Source organism: Gopherus flavomarginatus, chromosome 9 (genome assembly GCF_025201925.1).
Source record: "Gopherus flavomarginatus isolate rGopFla2 chromosome 9, rGopFla2.mat.asm, whole genome shotgun sequence".
Lineage (NCBI taxonomy): Eukaryota > Metazoa > Chordata > Testudines > Testudinidae > Gopherus > Gopherus flavomarginatus.
This window is the reverse complement of record NC_066625.1, coordinates 51,194,004-51,218,170: the sequence shown is the minus strand read 5'-3', so window position 1 is coordinate 51,218,170 and position 24,167 is coordinate 51,194,004. Positions and strand designations below refer to the sequence as shown.

At 46.4% G+C, this 24,167-nt stretch overlaps 1 protein-coding gene across 2 annotated transcripts; it reads left to right on the top strand.

Annotated features, from left to right (window-relative positions):
• Positions 1–306: 306 nt before the first annotated feature.
• TERB2 (telomere repeat binding bouquet formation protein 2) lies at positions 307–22,751 on the top strand. 2 transcript variants are annotated; one of them, XM_050967448.1, is made up of 7 exons: positions 307–433; positions 13,148–13,229; positions 15,209–15,354; positions 17,264–17,325; positions 18,417–18,502; positions 19,525–19,616; positions 21,962–22,751. In XM_050967448.1, the coding sequence occupies exons 1-7, from the start codon at positions 370–372 to the stop codon at positions 22,105–22,107; spliced, it is 678 nt and encodes a 225-aa protein (XP_050823405.1). In that variant the 5' UTR covers positions 307–369; the 3' UTR covers positions 22,108–22,751. The 2 variants fall into 2 exon arrangements, 1 of the variants encoding a protein (XP_050823405.1); XR_007776269.1 differs by lacking the exons at positions 13,148–13,229; positions 15,209–15,354; positions 17,264–17,325; ... (1 more) ...; positions 19,525–19,616; positions 21,962–22,751 and adding exons at positions 2,207–3,032; positions 3,664–4,261 and having other exon boundaries at positions 337–433.
• Positions 22,752–24,167: the final 1,416 nt, after the last annotated feature.

Below are 24,167 nucleotides of genomic sequence, written 5' to 3'. Positions count from 1 at the left end.
CCTCCCCCAGGAGACAGGCGCTGGGCGGGGCAGCGCTCCAGGCCCCGCCCCCTCCCGCAGGAGACAGGCGCTGGGCGGGGCAGCGCTCCAGGCCCCGCCCCCTCCCCAGGAGACAGGCGCTGGGCGGGGCAGCGCTCCAGGCCCCGCCCCCTACCGCCCGGAGACGGGCGCTGGGCAGGGCAGCGCGCCAGGCCCCGCCCCCTACCGCCCAGAGACAGGCGCTGGGCGGGGCAGCGCTCCAGGCCCCTCCCCCTCCCCCAGGAGACAGGCGCTGGGCGGGGCAGCGCTCCAGGGCCCTCCTCCACGCGCTGCAACCGAACCGAGGGCCCGGAGCGCGCTCTGAGGCGCTGCCTGGGCGCGCGTGTCGGGATGTTCCGGGGCCGCAGCGCCTGGTTCTCGCAGAGCGTCAGCCGGGAGCTCCGCGATTTGTGGGGTGAGGAGGGGCCCGAGCGGCCGGTTATTCTGGGGCCCTTTGGAGCGCCCCCGCGGGGGGTAACCGCCCCCAGCACTCACCGGCGGCGCGGCTGGGACCGGGTCGCTGAAATTCCCGCAGCCAGTGAGTGCTGCAGAGCTCGCGGGAGCGGGGGCGGGAAGGGATGGGGCGGGGCGGGGCAGAGGCTGGAGCCTCAGGCAGCTTTCCTGGATGTACGTGACTAGATGTCCCGATTTTATAGGGCCAGTCCTGATTTTGGGTCTTTTTCTTACCCCCCACCCCCATCCAGATTTGTCACATTTGCTCTCTGGTCACCCTACCTGGTTCCCTATGCAGCTGTGTACTTTGTGTATGGGTTGGCAGGGCCCTGGCACCCCCTGCTGAGGGGTGTGGGTGGAGGCAGTGGCACACGCTGCTGAGTAGACCAGCTGGAGAGGGGGCAGTGGCACACCCCGCTGATGGGAGGCAGGCCTGCGGGAGGGGGGTTAGTGGCACACCCCGCTGATGGGAGGCAGGCCTGCGGGAGGGGGGTTAGTGGCACACCTCGCTGAGGGGAGGCAGGCCTGCGGGGGTGGGGGGGATAGTGGCACACCCCGCTGAGGGGAGGCAGGCCTGCGGGGGGGGGGGGGGGGATAGTGGCACACCCCGCTGAGGGGAGGCAGGCCTGCGGGGGGGGGGATAGTGGCACACCCCGCTGAGGGGAGGCAGGCCTGGGGTGGGGGGGGATAGTGGCACACCCCGCTGAGGGGAGGCAGGCCTGGGGTGGGGGGGATAGTGGCACACCCCGCTGAGGGGAGGCAGGCCTGGCGGGGAGGGGATAGTGGCACACCCCGCTGAGGGGAGGCAGGCCTGGCGGGGAGGGGATAGTGGCACACCCCGCTGAGGGGAGGCAGGCCTGGCGGGGAGGGGATAGTGGCACACCCCGCTGAGGGGAGGCAGGCCTGAGGGGGAGGGGATAGTGGCACACCCCACTGTGGGGAGGCAGGCCTGGGGGTGGGCAGTAGTGGCACACCCCGCTGAGGGGAGACAGACTCGTGGGGGGAGTCAGTAGCACACCTTGCCTAGGGTGACTTGAGGGGCTGGGCCTGCACCCTGCTCTCTGGGGCTGTGTGGGCGGGAGCACTCTGGGGGTGACTGGGTCTTGGAGTTGGGGTGCTGGGCAGGTGCCTGCTGCCAGAGCAGCCTCCCCTCTCCTGGCTGGGCTCTGGCCATTGCCAGGGCTGAATGGGCAGCAACGAATGTCTGGCTGGGGTCACCCATGATGTCCCTGCCTGGTTTGCCCTGGGGGGAGCTGACCTCCTTTCACAGGGCAGCCTGCTGCTCGGCCCCGCCGTATGGCTTGGGGAAAGGGACGTTGAGGCTGGCCCCTGGCGAGGGGTTCCAGCTCCATGGGGCAGCGAGTGGGGAGCGTCACCCCTAGAGCTGCGTCACAAGGGCTGTTCCCAGCTGCAGGCATGGCTCTGTGGGCACCGTCACAGCCTGTGTGAGGGTGTCTTATACTTAGCACAGGGCCAAGTGATGACAATGCACCCCAGAACTTCTATATGGTAGTGCTTTGAGACCATCAGAGCTCACTGGGGACCGGGCTGACTGGCTTCTGGCACAGCCTGCTACAGTGGGTAGGAAAATCAGCTGTGATCATGGGTTACTTCAGTCTAAGGCATGGCCTACACTATGATTTTTAGGTTGAATTTAGCAGTGTTACCTTGATTTAACCCTGCACCTGTCCACATGACGAAGACCTTTTTTTTTTTTTTTTTTTTTTACTTAAAGGGCTCTTAAAATCAATTTACTTACTCCACTTCCGTTGAGGAGATTAGCACTGAAATCGGCCTCGCTGGGTCGAATTTTGGGTAGTGTGGATGCAATTTGATGGTATTGGCTTCCAGGAGCTATGCCACAGTGCTCCACTGTGACTGCTCTGGACAGCGCTCTCACCTCAGATGCATTGGCCAGGTAGACAGGAAAAGTCCCGTGAACTTTTGAATTTCATTTCCTGTTTTGCCTGCATTGTGAGCTGATCAGGACAGGTGACCATGCAGAGCTCATCAGCAGAGGTGACCATGGAGTCCCAGAATTGCAAAAGAGCTCCAGCATGGACCAAACTGGAGGTACGGGATCTGATCGCTGTATAGAGAGATGAATTCGTGCTAGCTGAACTCCGTTCCAGTAAACAAAATGCCAAAACATTTGAAAAAGTCTCCAAGGATATGAAGGACAGAGGACTTGCAGCAGTGCTGCGTGAAAATTAAGGAGCTCAGGCAAGCCTACCAAAAAACCAGAGAGGCAAATGGCTGCTCCGGGTCACAGCCCCAAAGATGCCGTTTCTATGATGAGCTGCGTGCCATTCTAGGGGGTGCAGCCACCAATATCCCAACCCTGTGCTTTGACTCCATGAGTGGAGTATGATGCAACACGGGAGCGGGTTTTGGGGACTAGGAAGATGATGATGAGGTTGATGATAGCTCACAGCAAGGAAGCGAAGAAACTGGTTTCTCCAACAGCCAGGATCTGTGTCTCACCCTGGACCTGGAGCCAGTAACCCCCGAACCCACCCAAGGTGGGCTCCCGGACCCTGTAGGCAGAGAAGGGACCTATGGTGAGTGTACCTTTGTAAATATTAGACATGGTTTAAAAGCAAGTGTGTTTAATGATTAATTTGCCCTGGCATTCTCAGCCAGTACAGCTACTGGAAAAGTCTGTTAAAGTGTCTGGGGATGGAGCGGAAATCCTCCAGGGACACCTCCATAAAGCTCTCCTGGATGTACTCCCAAAGTCTTTGCAAAAGGTTTCTGGGGAGGGCAGCCTTATTCCATCCTCCAAGGTAGGACACTTTACCACACCATGCCAATAGCACATAGTCGAGAATCATTGCAGAACAAAGCATTGCAGCGTATGGTCCTGGTGTTTGCTGGCATTCAAACAACATCCATTCTTTATCTCTCTGTGTTATCCTCAGGAGAGTGGTATCATTCATGGTCACCTGGTTGAAATAGGGATATTCAGAGGTGCCCATTTCTGCTGGGCTGTTTGCCTGTGGCTGAACAGAAATGTTCCCCGCTGTTAGCCACGCGGTGGAGGGAGGAGTGAATCCATCAAAATGTGACCTTGTAACAAAAGCACATGTGCTATGTAATGTTAACAGCATGGTTTACCTTGAAAGAGTGTACCCATTGTTTTATAAGATGTCTCTTTTTAACTACCACTCTCCCTTTTTTTTCCTCCACCAGCTGCATATGTTTCTCCTTCCCAGAGGCTAGTGAAGATTAGAAGGTGAAAAAAATGCACTCGAGATGAAATGTTCTCTGAGCTCATGTGTCCCATACTGACAGAGCACAGCAGAATGCGTGGAGACAGACAGTATCAGAGTGCAGGAAAGCACAATATGAACACGAGGAGAGGTGTCGGGCTGAAGGTGATAGGTGGCGTCAGCTTGCTGACAGAAGGCAGGAGTCAATGCTCGGGCTGCTGAAGCATCAAACTCATATGCTCCAGCGTGTGGTTGAACTGCAGGAAAGGCAGCAGGAGCGCAGACCGTTGCTACAGCCCCTGTGTAACCAACCGCCCTCCTTCCCAAGTTCCATAGCCTCCTCACCCCGATGCCCAAGAACGTGGTGGGGAAGCCTCCAGCCACTCCACCCCAGAGGATTGCCCAAGCAACAGAAGGTTGGCATTCAATAAGTTTTTAAGTTTTAAAGTGCAGTGTGGTCTTGTCCTTCCCTCCTCCCCTACCTCACCGGTGCTTCCTCCTCCCCCACCTCTCCTGGGCTACCTTACAGTTATCCCTCTAATTGTGTGATGAATTAATAAAGAATGCATGAATGTGAAGCAGCGATGATTTTATTGCCTCTGCAAGCAGTGATTGAAGGGAGAGAGGAGGGTGGTTCGCTTACAGGGAAATAGAATGAACCAAGGAGGGGGGCAGTTCATCAAGGAGAAACTAACAGAACTTTCACACTGTAGCCTGGCCAGTTATAAAACTGGTTTTCAAAGCTTCTCTGATGCGCAGCGCGCCCTCATCTACACTTCTAACCGTCCTGGTGTCTGGCTGTGCATAATCAGCGGCCAGGTGATTTGCCTCAACCTCCCACCCCACCATAAATATCTCTCCCTTACTCTCACAGATATTGTGGAGCACACAGCAAGCAGTAATAACAATGGGAATATTGGTTTCACTGAGGTCTATCTAAGTCAGTAAACTGCTCCAGCATGCTTTTAAACATCCAAATGCACATTCTACTACCATTCTGCACTTGCTCAGCCTATAGTTGAACAGCTCCTGACTACTGTCCAGGGTGCCTGTGTATGGCTTCATGAGCCACGGCATTAAGGGGTAGGCTGGGTCCCCAAGGATAACTATAGGCATTTCACATCCCCAACAGTTATTTTCTGGTCTGGGAAGAAAGTCCCTTCCTGCAATTTTTGAAACAGCATCATGTACCTTTCCCAGCCATCCTATGCTGATGTTGGCGAAATGTCCCTTGTGATCCACCAGTGCTTGCAGCACCATTGAAAAATACCCCTTTCGGTTTATGTACTCACTGGCTTGGTGTTCCGGTGCCAAGATAGAGATATGGTTCCATCTATCGTCCTACCATAGTTAGAGAATCCCATTGCAGCAAAGCCATCCACTATGGCCTGCACTTTTCCCAGAGTCACTACCCTTGATATCAGCAACTCTTTGATTGCATTGGCTACTTGGATCACAGCAGCCTCCACAGTAAATTTTCCCATTCCAAATTGATGTCCAACTGACCTGTAGCTGTCTGGCATTGCAAGCTTCCAGAGGGATATTGCTTGTGAACTGTGAGGGTTGCTCTCATCTTGGTATTCTGGCGCTTCAGGGCAGGGGAAAGCAAGTCCACAAAGTTCCATGAAGTGCCCTTACGCATGCAAAAGTTTCGCAGCCACTGGGAATTGTCCCAGACCTGCAACACTATGCGGTCCCACCAGTCTGTGCTTGTTTCCCGGGCTCAGAATCGGCATTCCACAGCATGAATTTGCCCCATTAACACCATGATGTGCACCTTGCCAGGGCCCGTACTTTGTGAGAAGTCTATGTTCTCATCACTGTGCTGCCATCATCTCCTCGTCTGCTTTTGCTTTTGCAGGTTCTGGTTCGGTATGTGCTGCAGGATAATGCGTGTCGTGTTTACAATGCTCATAATTGCTGTGGTGATCTGAGCAGGTTCCATGTTCCCAGTGCTATGGCATCTGCAGTGAAAAAAGGAGTGAAATGATTGTCTGCTGTTGCTCTGATGGAGGGAGGGGTGACTGATAACATGGCTTACAGGGAATTAAAATCAACAAAGGGGGTGGCTTTGCATCAAGGAGAAACACAAACAACTGTCACACAAAATGGGCCCCTCAAGGACTGAGCTCAAAACCCTGAGTTTAGCAGGCCGTTAATTTTACGGAGGGAGTGGGGAGCAAATGAATGCAAAACAAATCTGGTCTTTTTCTTGTTTTGATCCACTCCATTTATCTTATACATCTTAGGCTGGCAGCAGACGGTGCAGTACGACTGCCAGCCATCATCATTTCCTGGGTGCTCGCCAGAAGATGCTGCTTTATGATTGCTAGCCATCATCATCTCCTGGGTGCTCGCCAGAAGACGGTGCAGTACGACTGGGGAATGACCTGGCTGAGTCACTCCCATACCTGCCCAGGTGCCCCTGACCAATCTCACCAAGGTCGGCTAAAAGAGCACCCAGGAGTATGACGGTGGCTGCCAGTTGTGATGCACTGTCTGCTGCCTAAAGGCAATGAGCTGCTGCTGTGTAGCAATGCAGTCTCACGTCTGCCAGCACCTAGGAGACGTACTGTGACGGTGAGCTGAGCGGGCTTCATGCTTGCTGTGGTATGGCATCTGCAAAGGTAACACGGGAAAAAAGGTGTGAAACAATTGTCTGCCGTTGCTTTCATGGAGGGAGGGAGAGCGGGGGCCAGATGACGTACCCAGAACCACTCGTGACACTGTTTTTGCCCCATCAGGAATTGGTATCTCAACCCAGAATTCCAATGGGCAGCGAAGACTGCAGGAACTGTGGGATAGCTACCCACAGTGCAATGCTCCGGAAGTCGACGCTAGCCTCAGTACTGTGGACACAGTCCACCGTGTTAATGCACTTAGAGCATTTTGTGTGGGGGGACACACACAATCCAACTGTATAAAAACTATTTTTAAAAAAATGACTTCTATAAATTCAACCTAATTTCATAGTGTAGACATACCTTAACTGACACCTTCATAGACTCCAAGGCCAGAAGGTACCATTGTCATCATCTATTGTAACTTCCTGTGTAACACAGGCCAGAGAACCTCCCCAAAATAATTCCTTGAGCTACCTCTATTAGAAAAACATTTACCACAGTCTTTGTTAAATTGTCCGAGTGGTTAATTACTCTTACTGTTAAAAATTTCAGGGCTTTGGAGCGGAGCCTAGAGCTGGAGCGCAGTGCAGCTCCGGAGCAGTGGAGCTGCAGGTTTTTGCCAGGAGCTGGAGAGGAGCTGGAGCACAGCTCCAAAGCCCTGAAAAATTTACACCTTTTTTCCTGTCTAGACATGACATGCTGCCAGTATTAAAACATCTTTGGCATTTCTAAATATTATTGATAGCAATATTCTAACTCAAGGTGTTGCATCCAACACAGGAGAGTTCTGTATTAGACCTTGTCTTGCCGGATAAAGTGGAACAGATTGCAGAACTAAAAATTAATGGGTGCTTAGGTACACATGATCATAACTTAATCACATTTATACTGTGAAAACAGAATAAAGTCTAGACCACTAATACACACACACACACTTGGTGCGTTTAAAAGGGCTGATTTCACAAGCTGAAAACAGTTATGAGCCAAATCAGCTATGAGGAAGAATTTAATCAGAAAAATATGAATAATAATTGGGAGTTGTTTAAGAACACTTTATTAGATGCCCAAAAGCCCACAATCAAGGAAGAGTGCCAAGTTGGTTAAAAAAGAGACCTGGTTTAAAGGGGAAGTGAAGACAGCTATAAAAAAATAAAATATAACAAATGGAAGAAAGGACATTGACAGTAATATTTATAAATTAGAATGGGATAGGCAACCTGTGGCATGGGTGCCGAAGGCGACACACAAGCTGATTTTCAGTGGCACTCACTCTGCCTGGGTCCTGGCCACCGGTCCAGGGGGCTCTGCATTTTAATTTAATTTTAAATGAAGCTTCTTAAACGTTCGGAAACCTTATTTACTTTACATACAACAATAGTTTAGTTATATGTTATAGACCTATAGAAAGAGACCTTCTAAAAAGGTTAAAATATATTATTGGCACACAAAATCTTAAATTAAAGTGAATAAACAAAGACTCGGCACACCACTTCTGAAAGGTTGCTGACCCCTGAATTAGAAGCTAGGAATTGTAGATAAGTGATAAGGGAAGCAAAGGGACAGTAGGAGAACTCTATGACTGACAGTTGATGTAATTAAGAAAGAGTTTTTTAAGTGCACTGGGAACAAGAAGACTCCAAACAATGGTCCTAGTCCAATACTAGATGGAAATAGAATAATTATCAATAATGATGTAGAAAAGGCAGAAGTGTTCAGCAAATATCTGTTCTATATTTGGGGAAAAAACATGATGTAGTCATATCATATGACAGCTCTTTTTCCATTCCATTAGTATTGGAGGAGGATGTTAAATAACAGCTAAGCTTAAACATTTTAAAATTAGCAGGTCCAGTGAACTTGCATCCAAGACTTAACAGAGCTGGATGAGGAGCTCACTGGACTGTTAATATTGATTTTCAATAAGTCTTGAAAGACTTCAGTTCCAGAAGACTGGAAGACAGCTGATATGCCAATTTTAAAAGGGTAAATAAGATGACTTGGGGATAATTATAGGTCTGTCAGTCTGACATTGATCCCAGGCAATATAATGGAGTGACTGATACAGGCTTCACTTAATAAAGAATTAAAAGAGTAACATAATACCAATCAACATTTGTTTGTGAAAAATAGAACCTATCAAACTAAGCTGATATTTATGAGATTACAAAGTTAGTTGAAAAAGGTGTTGATGTATATACTTAGACTTCAGTAAAGCATTTGACTTGGTAACACAACATTTGATTAAAAAACTATAATGATATAAAATTAACATGGCACAGATTAACTGGATTAAAAACTAGCTAAATGATAGGTCTTAAAATATAATGGTAAACAGGAAATCATCATTGAGTGGGTGTGTTTCTAGCGGGGTTCTGTGAGGATCTGTTCTTGGCCCTACACTATTTAACATTTTTATCAATGACCAGGAAGAAAACACAAAATCCTCACTGAGTAAGTTTGCAAATGAAACAACATGAGGGAGTGGTAAATAAGGAGGAGGACAGGGCACTGATATAGAGCGATCTGGATCACTTGGTAAGCTGGGCACAGGCAAACAATGTGCGTTTTAATAGAGCTCCATGTGAATGTATACTGTCACAACTTCAGAATAACTGTGCCTGTATTCCCCCCTATCCCCATAGTCCACTCCAGGAGTGACCAGACAGGTCTCTAGTCATCAACTGTCTCTGGGTAGAGACCCTTGTCCCACTCCTTTCTGACTGGGATTTTAAAGCTGCCCAGCTGCCTTACACTGTGACATCCCCAGCAAGTGAGTCTGCCTAACAGCCAGCATTTGTTTGTTGGTTTCTCTCAGAGGGCAATGAACAGTGAGTGTACTGCCAGCATTTACAATTACCACACAACTTTTTCTAAGTAAGCATCTTTATTCTTAAGGTAAAAGCATTACAGAAAAAACATGCACTATAATAAATGTGCATGCTAAAAGCTTATCACCCATCAGACTTTGGGGCCTTAGTAGGCCAAAGTCTTTCCAGACTGCAAGGGTGGCCCCCTTCCTGGGCCAGAAGGTCCTGTCAATTTGTTGGATCAGGTTTTTATACCAAAAGCCTCTTTGTTTAAATCTCTGGAAAACACAGTTTGAAGCAGTATTTGCAGTCACCCCTGGAAGTGATGCTTCTCTGGAGTTGTTTACAATAGCCAGGGTAATCACCTTCCGCTGTTTTTAGTTTCTGGATGAGCTGTGGTAACCCTTCCCCATGGACTAGAACACAATCATACATAAACAATTCATAAATTGAATACAATGGTCCCCAAAGATACTGCCTGGGATTGCAATATTTTGCACATACACATCTAGGAACATGAATGGAGGCTCTGCTTACAGAGTGGGGGATTCTATCTTGGGAAGAAATGACTGTGAAAAAGATTGGGGAGTTGTGATGGATAATGATAATCAGCTGACCATGAATTTCCAGTGTGATGCTGTGGCCAAAATGCTAATGCAGTCCTTGGATGTATAAATTGGGGAATTTGCAGTAGTACAGAGGTTATTTTACCTCTTATTTGGCACTGTGAAATCACTGCTGGAATACTGTGTCCAGTTCTGCATTCCACAGTTCAAGAAGGATATTGATAAATCGGAGAGGGTTCAGAGAAGAGCCAAGAGTACGATTAAAGGATTGGAATATGTGGTTTAGAGTGATAGACTCAAGGAGCTCAATCGATTTAGCTTAACAAAGATGGCTAAGGCATACTGTATATACTCGTTCATAAGCCAAATTTTTTTAGTAAAAAAAGAGAAGCACCAGAGAAGGGGGTCGGCCTATGAGTGGGTATAGAGAGGGAAAAGTGGGACACAGCCCCTCCCCCCAACAGAGGGAGCAAGGAGAGGCAGCAGAACCAGAGGGGAAGAGGTGGGGCCGGAACCTCTCTGCTTCTGGACACGCTGCTCTTCCCCCAGCCTCTGAAGCAGCTGCAGCTCCAGGGCTGGCAGTTTACATCTGTGCTGCTGATCCTCGCCCCCCAGAGCAGGCTGTGGCCGTGCCACCTGGCCCGCTGGAGCACGCTGTGGCCATGCTACCCGGCCCAGCCCGCTGGAACATGCTGCGGCCGCGCCGCCCGGACTGGCTCCCTGGAGCAGCTCCAGCGAGGCCACAGACATCCTCCCCTGGCCCTCCCCAAATAAGGTAGGAAGGAATGGGATGGGAAGAGTGTGGGGGACCCAGGCTAGGGGTGGGGTCATGTGGGGGGTAGTCACAGGTTACTCCCCTGACCCCCAGATTCTCTCCCACCCCTAAAAATTTCCCCATCAGTTGCTGTCCCAGCCTGTCAGGGTAAGCAGCTGGCACGGCCAGGACACTTTGTTTACTTAGGTTTACCTCCGTGCCTGCGGATGCTCAAGGTAAACAAACCATTTCAGCCTGCCAGCGGCTTATCTTGATGGCCTGGGAGCCAGAGTTTGCTGACCCCTGAATTATAGGGTTGGCTTATGAACGAGTCATAAAATTTTTCCATTTTTACTTTATCCATCTTGGGGCAGTTGGCTTATAGAGGAACTGGCTTATGATCGAGTATATACAGTAACTTGATTACAGTCTAAGTACATCCATGGGGAACAGATATTGAAAAGATTGATTTATTAAATATTTAATCTAGCAGAGAAAGTTATTGTGATAAATGAAGGGCGGGGGGTGGGTGGGGGGCTTGCTCCCTTTTATGATCACCCAGCCAGCCAGTGAGTTATAAAATCCCTGTTAGTAGCTGTTCTCTACTTGTTTTACCTGTAAAGGGTTAAAAAGTCCGTAGATAAAAGGAAGGGAGTGGACACCTGACCAAAAGAGCCAATGGGAAGGCTAGAACTTTTTTAAACTGGGGAAAAAGCTTCCCCTTTGGGTGTGCTGTTCTCCCAGAGAGCAAAGACAGGGCTGGAACTATGCTGTAAAGAGTTTGGCCAGGTATGAAAAATCATCAGATCATGCCTAGGAACTACTCATTTGAAACCCTAGATATGTGACTAGATCAGGAAATGTCTAGGAAGATGTGATTAGGTTTATCCCTGTTTATTTCTTTATGGTTTATGAACTCCTCTGTGCTAATCCCAAATGCTTTTGTTTTGCTTGTAACCTTTAAGCTGGACCTCAAGAAAACCATTCTTGATGTTTAATTATTGTATTTGCTCTTTTTAAATCTAGCAATAGCTTAAGTTTTCAGATGTATTTTCTTTCTTTTTGTTTAATAAATTTTTCCTTTTTTAAGGACAGGATTGGATTTTTGTGTCCTAAGAGGTTTGTGCACATGTGTGTGTGTGTGTGTGTGTGTGTGTGTGTGTGTGAGAGAGAGAGAGAGAGAGAGAGAGAGAGAGAGAAGTGGCTTGAGGGTACCTCACAGGGAGGAATTCCCAAGTTCTCAAAGGGGTTTTTGCACTTGGGTGGTGGCAGAATCTACCCATCCAAGGTCAGAGAAAATCTGTGATTTTGGGAGTTTAACACAAGCCTGGAGTGGTCAGTATTAATTTTTAGAATCCTCGTGGGCTCCCACCTTCTGCACTCGAAGTGCCAGAGTGAGGAATTAGCCTTGACAGTTATAATGCGATTTAGTGGCCTGAAGATGAAGCTGGGAAAATTCAGACTGGAAATAAGGCACACTTTTTAACAATGAGGGTAATTAACCATTAGAACAATGTGCCAAGGGTCATGGTGAATTCTTCATCCCTGGCAATTTTTAAATCAAAAGTGGATGTTTTTGTAAAAGATGTGAACTAGGAATTATTTTGAGGAAGTTCTGCAGCCTGTGTTATACAAGAGAGCAAACAATGGTCCCTTCTGGCCTTATTTCATAGATTTTAATCTCTTGTTTCGAAGTGGGGTAGGTCAAAGCGCAGTATGGAACTTTTAGTGCACAGCAGCAGAGTCCACATGGACACTTAGTATGTGGCAGGCTAGTGCTTGCTGTGATCAAAGCAGGGCTTTGGAGTCGAGCCCGGAGCTGGAGCATGGAGCAGCTCCGGAGTAGTGGAGCTGCAGGTTTTTGCCTGGAGCTGGAGCTGAGCCAGAGCACAGCTCCAAAGCCCTGGCATCAAAAGTGTTTGTGTGGACAAGCCCAAAGTTAGATCAGGTTGCTGGCCAGCTCTAAAATAGGGAGGGGGAAATGTGTCTGCAAGTCACCTTTCCTTGTGCCTTCCATTTCTGTCCTGAGGAGGGCTCATTCAGACTGTGAACCAAGGTCCTGCTCTCCAAGTACACCAGAAACAGCCTTATTGTAAACTTCCCTTGGCAGAGGCTCTTTTACTCTTGTGAGTTCCAGTGTGAGCTATTGGGGAAGTAGAATAGGGAATGAATGCAAGATTGTTGTCAAGGGAGAATGATTGATCAGGGCAGTTACAATGTGTATAAGTTCCCAAGAACTGAATGAACTCTTTTTTATGCCACAGAATAAGAAAGTGATGGGTTAGGAGAATATGCTTTGGTCCTTAGGCCTTGAAGGTCTCCAAATCCATTTTTTAAATAGTTTGAGAACTCAAAATATTGCATTTTGGAGATTTTTCTAAACATTTCAAATGGCCGAACAATAGAGAAGTTAAATTGTAATAGGATTGCATTAGGTTGAATAGAATTGATGCAGGAATAAATGGGTGATGTTCTCTGGCCTGTGTTATGCAGGAGCTCAGACTAGATGATGATAATAATGATCCCTTTGGCCTTCAAATCTAAAAATCTATGACAAGGGGTGAACTGTCAGGTAAGAAGGAGAAGTTCATATATTGTTCCCTAGGACTGGAGACATTGACCTCCACAAATAGAAAGGTGTTCTGAACATACTGGGAGTAATAATCCTAAACCAAGAGTGCCATATGCGCTCAATGTGCCCATTTTTCTGCAGTGGCTGAAGGAGGAGTGATTTCAACTCATCATGGTGCTGACTACCTGTTCAGCAGTGACGCTTCACACCCTGATACACAGAGGTACACTTTGTAGGTTTGACTCTTGTAGCTGTTTGGCTGTGTTCTTATCTGTGGTGTGTTTTTGGATATGCCCTGACCCTAATCACCCCTCCCCTGCTCTCTCCCAGCGCTGGCGCCGTGACCACACTCGCACTTCAGAGCGCTGGGCCAGGAGCTGAGCCCTATCTAAAACCTGGGGGTACTGCAGCACCCTTGCAAACCCCTACTTCCCAATGTGCTCTACCCACCCCCACAAACCTGCCTGGAGACCCCCACTACTGGCCCCTGCGGCACTCGCCCCCTGCTGGCAGGAGTGCTCCTGCAGGCTGCTGGACACTGTCTCCCCTTCAGCCAGCCCCAGCCCTTGTCAGACCAGAGCAGCAAATTTTGATCTATGGGCTCTGCTCCTTGCTTCAGTGGGTTGGTGAGGCTGATGTGGCTTTTTTTCTTGCTGACTGGGGCCTTTTCCTTACTAGCCACACACCATAAAGCAAATATATTGTTTTCTTTACCAAATTCAAGCTAACTTTAATTCTTTTATTTCATAATTATCCCTACACCTTTGCAGGCATTTACCCAGGGCCGGCGCTTCCATTGAGGCGAACTAGGCAATTGCCTAGAGCGCCAGGATTTTCGGGGGGCAGCATTTTGCCGGGGGTGGGGGCGGCAGGCGGCTCCTGTTGACCTGCCGCAGTCGTGCCTGCGGAGGGTCCGTTGGTCTGCGGCTTTGGTGGAGCTGCCACAGGCACGGCTGCGGCAGCTCCACCAGAGCCGCTGACCAACGGACCCTCCGCCGAAATGGCTGCGGCAGCTCCACCGGAGCCGCGGGAGCAGCGCGCGAGGCAGCGAAATGGCCGTGCACCTAGGGCACGAAAAACTCTAGCGCCGGTCCTGCATTTACTAGTCAAGTTATGAGTTAAGGATTTGTTTTTCCCACAACAGCTGATAACACTGTAACCCTCTGACAAAACTATGCCAATTATTACCTGTCTGGCATAGTTATATGCAGTTCCGCTTGCATCAACTGTCAGGAAAAATGCACAGCCCTGAAGTCAGGATGTAACAGATAGTGAAAGAGAAAATGCTTTTCATGTAATTTGTTTCAAAATAAAAATGTATCTGTAATATCAGTTTCCATGCACTATATATTTAATCAATGATTTTGGATGTAAAACATGCTCTATATCGGGTGGTCAACCTGTGGCTCCAGAGCCACATGCAACTCTTCAGAAGTTAATATATGGCTCCTTATATAGGCACCGACCCCTGGGCTGGAGCTACAGGTGCCAACTTTCCAATGTGCCGGGGGCGGGGGGAGGGGGGCTCATTGCTCAATTCCTGGCTCTGCCACAGGCCCTGCTCCCACTCCACCCCTTTCTGCCCCCTCCCCATAGCCTGTCGGGCCCTCGCTGCTCTCCCCTCTTCCCCCAGAGCCTCCTGCTTGCCACAAAACAGGTGATTGAGAGGTGCCAGAAGAGAGGGGAAGGTGCTGATCAGTGGGGCTGCTGGTGGGTGGATGGGGTGGGGGTTATGGGGGGGCTGCTGACGTATTACTGTGGCTCTTTGACAATGTACATTGGTAAATTCCGACTCCTAAGACTCAGGTTGGCCAACCTGCTCTATTTGTTGTGAAAGCTTTATATTAACTTTGTAAATATTAATATTTACAACAAGTGAAACAATTTAAAGTAGGTCAATTGCACAACAGTATTCTTATTCTTATTTATTATCTGACTTACCATAGTGCATAGCAACCCCAGTGCAGACTAGGATCCCATTGTGCTTGGCACCGTACACAAACAGAACAAAAAGACAGTCTCTGCACTAAAGAGCTCACAATCCCTTTAAACTCCTCACTCACTGTAAGATTTATTGTGTCCAGCCTTGGTACACTCTAGGGTTGAATTGATCATTCAAATAATTATGATTTGTTATTTTCACATTTCTTTTTTATAAAAGCTTTTTCTGTTTTGTTTTTTTTTGTTTTGTTTTTCTTCTAGAATACATGAGAGCCTAGATTATATAGAGGGTAAAGCTACAGTTTTTCATTCTTGTTATCTCTCTGCAAACGCAAGTGCCAGCTCTGAAATGAAACAGACAGTGGCTTTGGGTCACTTCATCCTTCCCCCTGCCTGTGTACAAGAAGGTTAGGAAAAATATAGAGCATTTACCATACAGTTTGCTCATTGTTTTAAAACCGAGACTGTTGGTGACGTTGAACATAGGCGGTCAAATTACAGTGACCTCAGTCTGGGTGTGCTGGGGGAGAAGGGGCATAGGGGGTGTCCCAGGACTGGAGGCATCCACAATTCTGCAGTGCAGGTAGATCTGAATCTACTGCTGCTGGTGGTGCTTATCCCTCTACTAGGTGCAGGTCTAGGTTGGCAGTGCGAATGAGATCATGCCCATGGAGGAGCAAATGCTGCTGCTCTATGAGGTGCCCCCAGTCAGGGCATGTGCCATAACACAGGTACTGCTTTGCTAATATGTTTGGTTGGTTGTTTCCTAGCAAATGAGTGGATTGGAGTCACCTATGAGTTTTTGATTCTGCAGTATCTTGACAGTTGATGTGGCACTGTGCAAAAAGCTCTTCCCTTCCTTTCTCCTCATTTCTCTCCCCCCACCCTGCCTGGTACTCTCCACAAACCTGATTGGTTGGGGGGGAGGGGAATGCCATTCCAACCCCCCCTTTTTCTCTCCTTCCTGCTACTCTTCACAAACCTGGCAGGCAGAGCAGAGTGCCACTCCAAAACAAGGACACAGAATTAACTCTGACCCTTGGGAGTCCAAAAGATTAAAAACAGCAAGAATAGGGATGGCATATTGTGTATCAAAATTAGGAATTAATATGTCTAAAAGAATATCTGATTGTGTAGCTGTCATGACAGCCGAACTAGTGGCGATAATGCTAGTGCTAAACTGGATCTGGAGTGTGCACCTAGCAGCAGCAGTCATTTTTTCTGACTCAATATCAAGCCTTATGGCAATAAGAAAGAATGCTTCCATATGTAGAAGTCATCTAATCAATTAAGGGGAGAATATAAATCCCTAGGTATTTAGGAATTATGGTTGGTGATGGCTATGGACTAGCCAGTCAAGTCTGCTTTGCTGTGAAAAAGAAAAAAAAGAGAAACCCCAGGAGGGTTTGAGTGAATGAGCAGGTGGGGGACCAACCTGAGAAGATTCAGAGAGGAAACAGGAAGAAGCAGGGAGCAGGAACCCTGAGTTATGGGAGAAAGGGAGCTGTTTGGAGGGGAGGCAGCTGCTTGTAAAAGGGGACTCTTAGGCCATGTCTACACTACAGCATAAAATCGAAATTACTAAAACCGATTTTATAAAACCGATATTATAAAATCGATTTTATGCGTCCACACTAGGACACATTAATTCGGTGGTGTGCGTCCATGGTCCTAGGTTACCATCGATTTCCGGAGCGGTGCACTCTGGGTAGCTACATTAAAGGAATGAGACCAATAACTTCGATTTCCATCCACACTAGCCCTAAATCGATATAGTAATATCGATTTTAGGGTTACTCCTCTCGTTGGGGAGGAGTACAAAATCGATTTTAAGACCCCTTAAAATCGATTTAAAGTGCCTTGTAGTGTGGACGGGTACAGAGTTAAATCGATTTAAAGCTGTTTAAATCGATTTAACTGTGTAGTGTGGACCAGGCCTTATAAGTGCTCAGCCTGGACCTGACAGAACAGTTGAGCCATGTGGCAGGACCCATTATTTTGAGCTCATACTGCACACCAGTCTCAGAGAGCACGGACAGGGTGGACTGATCCAAAGGAGGGGACAGAGTGCATTGTCATGGGGCAGAGTCTCTGCAAGTCTGGCCAGGAGTGGGAGGCCTGTTTTGCTGTGTACTGTGTGGGGACAAAGGAGTCTGTGTAACCACTGCTAGAGATCTTGACCTAGGTACCAATCAGTGGTTATTACAGTTTTGTTTCACACTTGGTTAAAGATCCTCTCTGCTAGCTGACTGGTTTTTGCTGGAGAGATACCACTGTGTAATACTTTTGACATTAATTTATTTTTATTCACTACAGAAATTAGAAAAAAACTTGGTAGTTTTATATGGGAGCAGATGGATGATTCTCTGATGGAACAGGTAAGGTTGTACTAAATGCACATCAAGGGTGAAATCCTGTCCCATTGAAATCAATGGCAAAACTTTGCCTGACTTCAGTGGAGGCAGGATTTCATCCCAGGGCTTCAAGTCAAACAGTGGATCAAATGTTCTGAGGGTTTTTTGGACTGAATTGTGATAATCAAGATGTCTGCTACTGCCTTTGGCCTACTGTATATCCCCCTTCTACTGCAGCAGTGTCCAGGAAGCAACCATTCAGAACTTGCAGAAAATGGCGTGGCAGAGGGATTCACTACCATCACCACAAAGCAATGTCCATATTCTTAACAATAATGAAATGGATTGAGAAAAGCCAACAATTATATAAAGCACTCAACCCACAGAAGCAGGTTACAAAGCTTTTGTGCTTTCTCTGGTTACTGCTAGCTGGGTTGGGTGGCTTAATGGTAGTCCTTTGTACTACTATGCCAAAAATTTGAGTTCAGATCTCTTGCTCCTCAGGCAAATTATTGCTATGCAAGAATCTCCTCCTGCCAGAGGCTAACATTTCTGGACAAGATGATCAATACAAGCTGCCTTATATTGCAAAGTTTGATTTTAGTGTTAAAATCCTTTCTTCTTAACATCATCTTAATAAAATTTTTAAACCCGGGGGAAAAAAAAAAAGCTTAGCTCAGCTGAAGGACCTTTCACTGTCCTGTGTCTGCAGCTGAGATAAATGGGACTGGACTTGATAACAGTCCCAAAGTAAATTATAGATAGACAGTAAGGGCTGTAGATGGCAGTTACAGTAAAGGAATCACACAGCTGTGTGATTATTTCCCCCTTGAGGTGAACCCCAGTCCACTCTGCAGGGCAAGGTTAGACTGTCTTGTTCTCACTTCAATTTTGGTGTTTGTGCGATTTTTAAAGTTAGTTTTGTGTGTGTGTGTGTGCGCATGTACACACTGGGGCATATTGCCCTCTTGTTAAATTTGCATTTGATAGTGCCTATCATGGAGTGTCAGAAAATTGAAAATGATAGTTATCAGAGGAACTTTCCTTTCCTTCCTTATCAAGTCTGAAGGGGCTGTATGCACAATTTTAATCAAAATATATGTTGACATTTACAGCTTGATGAATTAACACCAGTTGAAATAAAGACTAGCATAAAAGACGATGAGCAAAGAATAAAGGGCAAAAAAGACCTGGATGGAAGGTATTTTCTTTATTTCCATGTTAGGATTGCTTAGGTCTTGTTGTTTAGGCACATGAGCATATAACACAAGGGTGGCTGAACTTACTGATCTTCCGAGCAGCATACGATAATCTTCATAAGTTCGAGAGCTGGGTGCACCTGTTTGGGGCTTCTGCCCTGTGGCAGAGTGGTGAGGCTCGGGCCTTAAACCCTGTGGGAGGTGCCTGTCGGTGCTCAGGGCTTCAGCAAGAGCCGGGCTGAAGCTCTGAGCCACGGCAGGCACCTCCTGCGGGGCTGAAGCTCCTAGCCCCACCACCCCACTGCAAAGTGGAAGCCCATAACTCCCCCTCCCAGTCTGGTAGGTGGAGAATGGGGAGGCATGGGGGGCTCTGCGAGCCGCACTCTAGCTGTAAAAGAGCCACATGTGGCTCGTGAGCTGCAGTTTGGCCACACCTGGTATAACATATTGATTGATAACTCTGAATCCTAATGATTGCAGTGTAAATCTCAACCGTAATTATTTTGCTGTTGATCATTTTAGCAGAAACATCCAGCTAATGTATTTATCCCAGGATCCCAGACTGTATTCCACTTGTTCCCAACTGTGCCCTGCCTACTTGCCAAAACCTTCAACTTCCTCTCCTGTCAACTTCTGCACTGTGGTTCTATATTCAATACAAAAATCTGCAGTGCAATGAAAATTGAAGATGGAAGGCCAGACTGAAATAAAATAAACGTGATATCAGAATAAATAAGACAATGGATTCTGTACCCATTATTTCCATATTTAATTCAATAAAAACCTTCATTTGTGAATTTAGCAGAAGTTGCTGCAGAATTTCCATCTTGCCACACTGGACTTCTTCAGAAATGAGGACCTCTTTCTGTGGAATTTAGATCCTTAGCCTTGACTATAGATTGGCAGGGAAGGGAAAATTTGAAATTCCCACGAATAGCTGAATCCAGTAACACAGCCATTCCTGAAAGCAATCTTTAAAAAGTAAACAAAAGAAGCAAAAATAACACTTCCCCCCCCCCCACAGCAGTAAAGAAAAAAGAGTATCGAAAACACCAGTGAGAGGGAAACTTGCATTCTGTCCACTTCAGGATTATCCAGTGAACAACATGGTGACAGGTAAAGATTAATATGGATGAACTTTATGCCAAATGGAACAAATGCAAACAATATTATGGGTAACAAAGAGTCCCGTGGCACCGTATTCACCCACGAAAGCTCATGCTCCAATACGTCTGTTAGTCTATAAGGTGCCATAGGACTCTTTGCTGCTTTTACGGATCCAGACTAACATGGCTACCCCTCTGATACTTGACAATATTATGGGTGATACTGATGCGGATTGGCCTATTCTATGCCCTGTTCTTGCTTGATTTCTTTATAATGCGGACAGAAAATCATGCAGTGTGTCTTTTCTGTGCAAATTCTATACAATCAATATTCATGCAATTCTGCATCTATTCCTAGTGAGATATCCTTTTCACCATGTGAACTTTCAAACAGTTGGGTTCAACAAAGGGTATAGTTTTCACTGAAATTGATTTGATATTTGTTTTTGATGAATCCAGGTTGTCCCCTATTTATCACTTTAATTTCTCTAGGTGTTTGCAAGTATCAAAAGTGATGCTGTATTAACATTTCTAGCAGTTTATCAGATGTTGCATCAAAGTTAAAATGACTGTCTAGTACAGAGACTGGCAAGCTGCGGCACGTGCACCAAAGGCGGCACATGGGCTGATTTTTAGCTGTATGCTGCTGCCAGTTGGGGTCCCGACCACCAGCCTCGCTCAGCCCGCTGCCGTCTTGGATGGACAGAACCTGGGCCGGCAGCTGGCTGGCAGGGGCCGGCAGACGGAACCCCAGACTGGCAGCGGGCTGAGCAGCTCAGTCCACTGCTGGTCTGGTATTCTATCTGCTGCCTGCCCTGCCGATCTGGCACGCAAAATCTTAAATTAATGAAGACTTGACACACCACTTCCCAAAGGTTGCCGACCCCTGGCTCCAAGCACCAGCACGCCAAGCACGTGCCTGGGGCAGCAAGCCATGGGGGGCGCTTTGCTGGTAGCCGCAAGAGCGGCAGGCAGGTTGCCTTCGGCGGCATGCCTGCGGAGGGTCCACTGGTCCCGCGGCTTCGGTGGACCTCCCGCAGGCGTGCCGCCAAATCCATGGGACTGAGGACCTCCTGCAGGCAAGCTGCCGAAGACAGCCTGCCTGCCGTGCTTGGGGCAGCAAAATACCTAGAGCCGCCCTTGGATCCACCTTTTCCCCTCCTAAAAACAGATGCTGTATTTGCCATTTTTCGACCCTTTGGGAGCTCACCTGTGCTTCCAATTCTCCATCTAGTTTCATGAGCACTTCAGGGTGTGTGTCACTTAGGGTAACCAGATGTCCTGATTTTATAGGGACAGTCCCGATGTTTAGGACTTTTTTTTAATATGGGGTCCTATTACCTCCTCGCCCTCTGTCCCAATTTTTCACACTTGCTATCTGGTCACCCTAGTGTCACTAGATGCTGGTGATAGGAAAAAGTTCACATTATCTAGGTATCCTTCTAGAGGATGTGTTAGGGCTGCCCCTTTTTTTAGTTGATCATTATGAGAGGTTCCTGAATCTGGTAAGTGCAGTATGGGGTTCTATTACAATATTTTTCATGTATTAATTATTTTCAGTATAATTCACCTACTGTGAAATTCACCTCTGTGCAACTTAAATTCCATTTTGAAGGCTTAAGCAGGACTAAAGTGATAGATAGGCTTGGTCCTGTCTTTTCTGCACAGAAATGAATTTCTGTCCTAGTAGACAAGTTCATTTCCACACTATACTAAGCCTATGTCTACATTGTCCAACAGTTTGGCCTATGGGGTATGAACAGCAATGATGCAGAACGCTGCAGATGCAAACTAAAAGGGTCCTAGCTTGTATTAACATAGTACTCTTCAAACAAGACTACATTAATGCATAGGAACCATTTAGTGTGCACCCGATAGGGTAGAGAGAAGGATTGTCCAAGGACATCACTCCCAGTATAAAGGTTCTTTCTCTCCAATTTGCACCAGTGAAAAAGCCTTTCTTTAACTTGTGTGCATACTATTAATGATTTAATAACCTTTGCAACCCTGTGCTTGCTTTCCCTGGAGAAATGATGGCAGAGCTTCAGGAGCTGCATGTATTTCCCAACAAAGTGCTCTTCTCTGCAATATATTATATAATATTTGATGTAATCTCACTGAAAATCGTAATAAAAGTACCAGGCATTTCTGTGTTTGTGATACTGTGTCTGTGATTCTCCCCAACCCCATATCAACAGTGTTTTTAATTTTGTGGATATTCATTCCACACTCCAGAAAGTCCAATAAAAAAGACTGGGCCGTGTGCTGTAGTTTCTGTGGTGTTTATATTATATATATATATATATATATATATATATATATATATACACACACACATACATTTTCACTTTGTAGGTTATGTCTCTTCTAGTGAGATGAAGAAATACCTTGGGGAATTACATGACTTCATTCCTGGTTCTTCAGGTTACTCGGTATATTGGGTTAAAAATGAAATGGATGTTTTCTCCGATGTGAAAAATAAATTGAAAAGAAAACTATAAATGACATTTAAATGGTTTGTATCAAAAACATAACTTGGCTTTGCTAAAACATTGCTAAATATATGTATGCCTGTTTAATAACATCCCATCTTTAGCATTGTGTATGTCCTTGTTCTCTCTCTCTGTGTTGGTCGATAGTTACTTCCAATAGCACTGTCATGGTACTTAAAGGTTTTTTTAGTTCAGTGACTGGAGGACTGAATTCTGAGTTGAATTTATTTGTATTATTTTTGGCCGAGGCTAACTTATTATATTGACTACAACTGGGTGTGCCTTATAATTTTTTGGATACTCATTATATTTTAACAACTGGTTACATTTGCTGTAAACAGCTTTAACTACTTAAAAATTTATTTTATATTAAAATTACTTATAAGCTTTCATCAAATAATTGCAAGATGTTTTCAATTTTTTGGGAAACAGACTTTTATTTCAATATGACTTATTGAGCAGAGATTTTATTCTCACATGGCTGCATGCAAAATACTCCCCAGGGTGATTCTGACGGTAGTAAAGCAGGTGTTAGTAAAAGCAATGTAAAAATATAAATAGGCAGTCCAAAGAATTTGAAGAGCAACTAGCAAAAGACTCAGAAACTAACAGCAAATTTTTTTTTAAGTACATCAGAAGCAGAAAGTCTGCCAAACAATCAGTGGAGTTATAATAACCTTAGTCCCAGATTTGGACCTTAGCGTCCAAAATATGGGGGTTAGCATGAAAACCTTCAAGCTTAGCCACCAGCCTGGACCTGGTACCTGCTGCCACCACCCAAAAAATTAAAGTGTTTTGGGGCACTCTGGTCCCCCTGAAAAACCTTCCCTGGGGACCCCAAGACCCAAATCCCTTGAGTCTCACAACAAAGGGAAATAATCCTTTTTCCCTTCCCCCCTCCAGGTGCTCCTGGAGAGATACACAGACACAAGCTCTGTGAATCCAAACAGAGTGAATCTCCCTCTCTGTTCCCAATTCTGGAAACAAAAAGTACTTTCCTCTTTACCCAGAGGGAATGCAAAATCAGGCTAGCCACTTCAACACACACAGATCTCCCCTGATTTCTTCCTCCCACCAATTCCCTGGTGAGTACAGACTCAATTTCCCTGCAGTAAAGAAAAACTCCAACAGGTTTTAAAAGAAAGCTTTATATAAAAAAGAAAGAAAAAATACAAATAGTCTCTCTGTATTAAGATGACACAATACAGGGCAATTTCTTAAAAGAATATTGAATAAACAGCCTTATTCCAAAAGAATACAAATCAAAGCACTCCAGCACTTATATTCATGCAAATACCAAAGAAAAGAAACCATATAACTTACTATCTGATTTCTTTGTCCTTACACTTAGAAACAGAAGACTAGAAAGTAGAACTACTTCTCCAAAGCTCAGAGAAAGCAGGCAGGCAGAAAACAAAAGACAAAGACACTCAAATCCCTCCACCCAAAGTTGAAAAAATCCGGTTTCCTGATTGGTCCTCTGGTCAGGTGCTTCAGGTGAAAGAGACATTAACCCTTAGCTATCTGTTTATGACACGCCCCCCAAATTGCAGACAGTGGGGAAGCTCACTGGCGGCGATTTCCTTCTAGAACTTGAAAATAAACAGATTAATACAACACATACACCTTTACATATACTTCTAAGTATATAACTAACAGACTTTTACATTTTAAGAACACTTTTTAACTACTGAATTCTGGGAAACTCTCACGGGAGAGTGCATTAGCTACTTTGTTAGAAGCTCCTGTGATGTGTTGAATTTTAAAATGAAAATTTTGGAGAGCCAAACTCCAACGAAGAAGTTTTTTGTTGTTTTCCTTGGCAGTATGAAGCCACTGTAGTGCAGCATGGTCAGTTTGTAGTTGGAACCGCCGTCCCCAAACATATGGGCGTAGCTTTTCCAGGGCGTACACAATGGCATAGCATTCCTTTTAACTGACTGACCAGTGACTTTTCCTCTTAGACAGTTTTTTGCTGAGAAACACGACAGGATGGAAGTTGTGATTTGTTGCTTCCTGCATGAGCACTGCTTTATCTAGTGGTACTTGCCAGTACCCCTTGGTTAAGT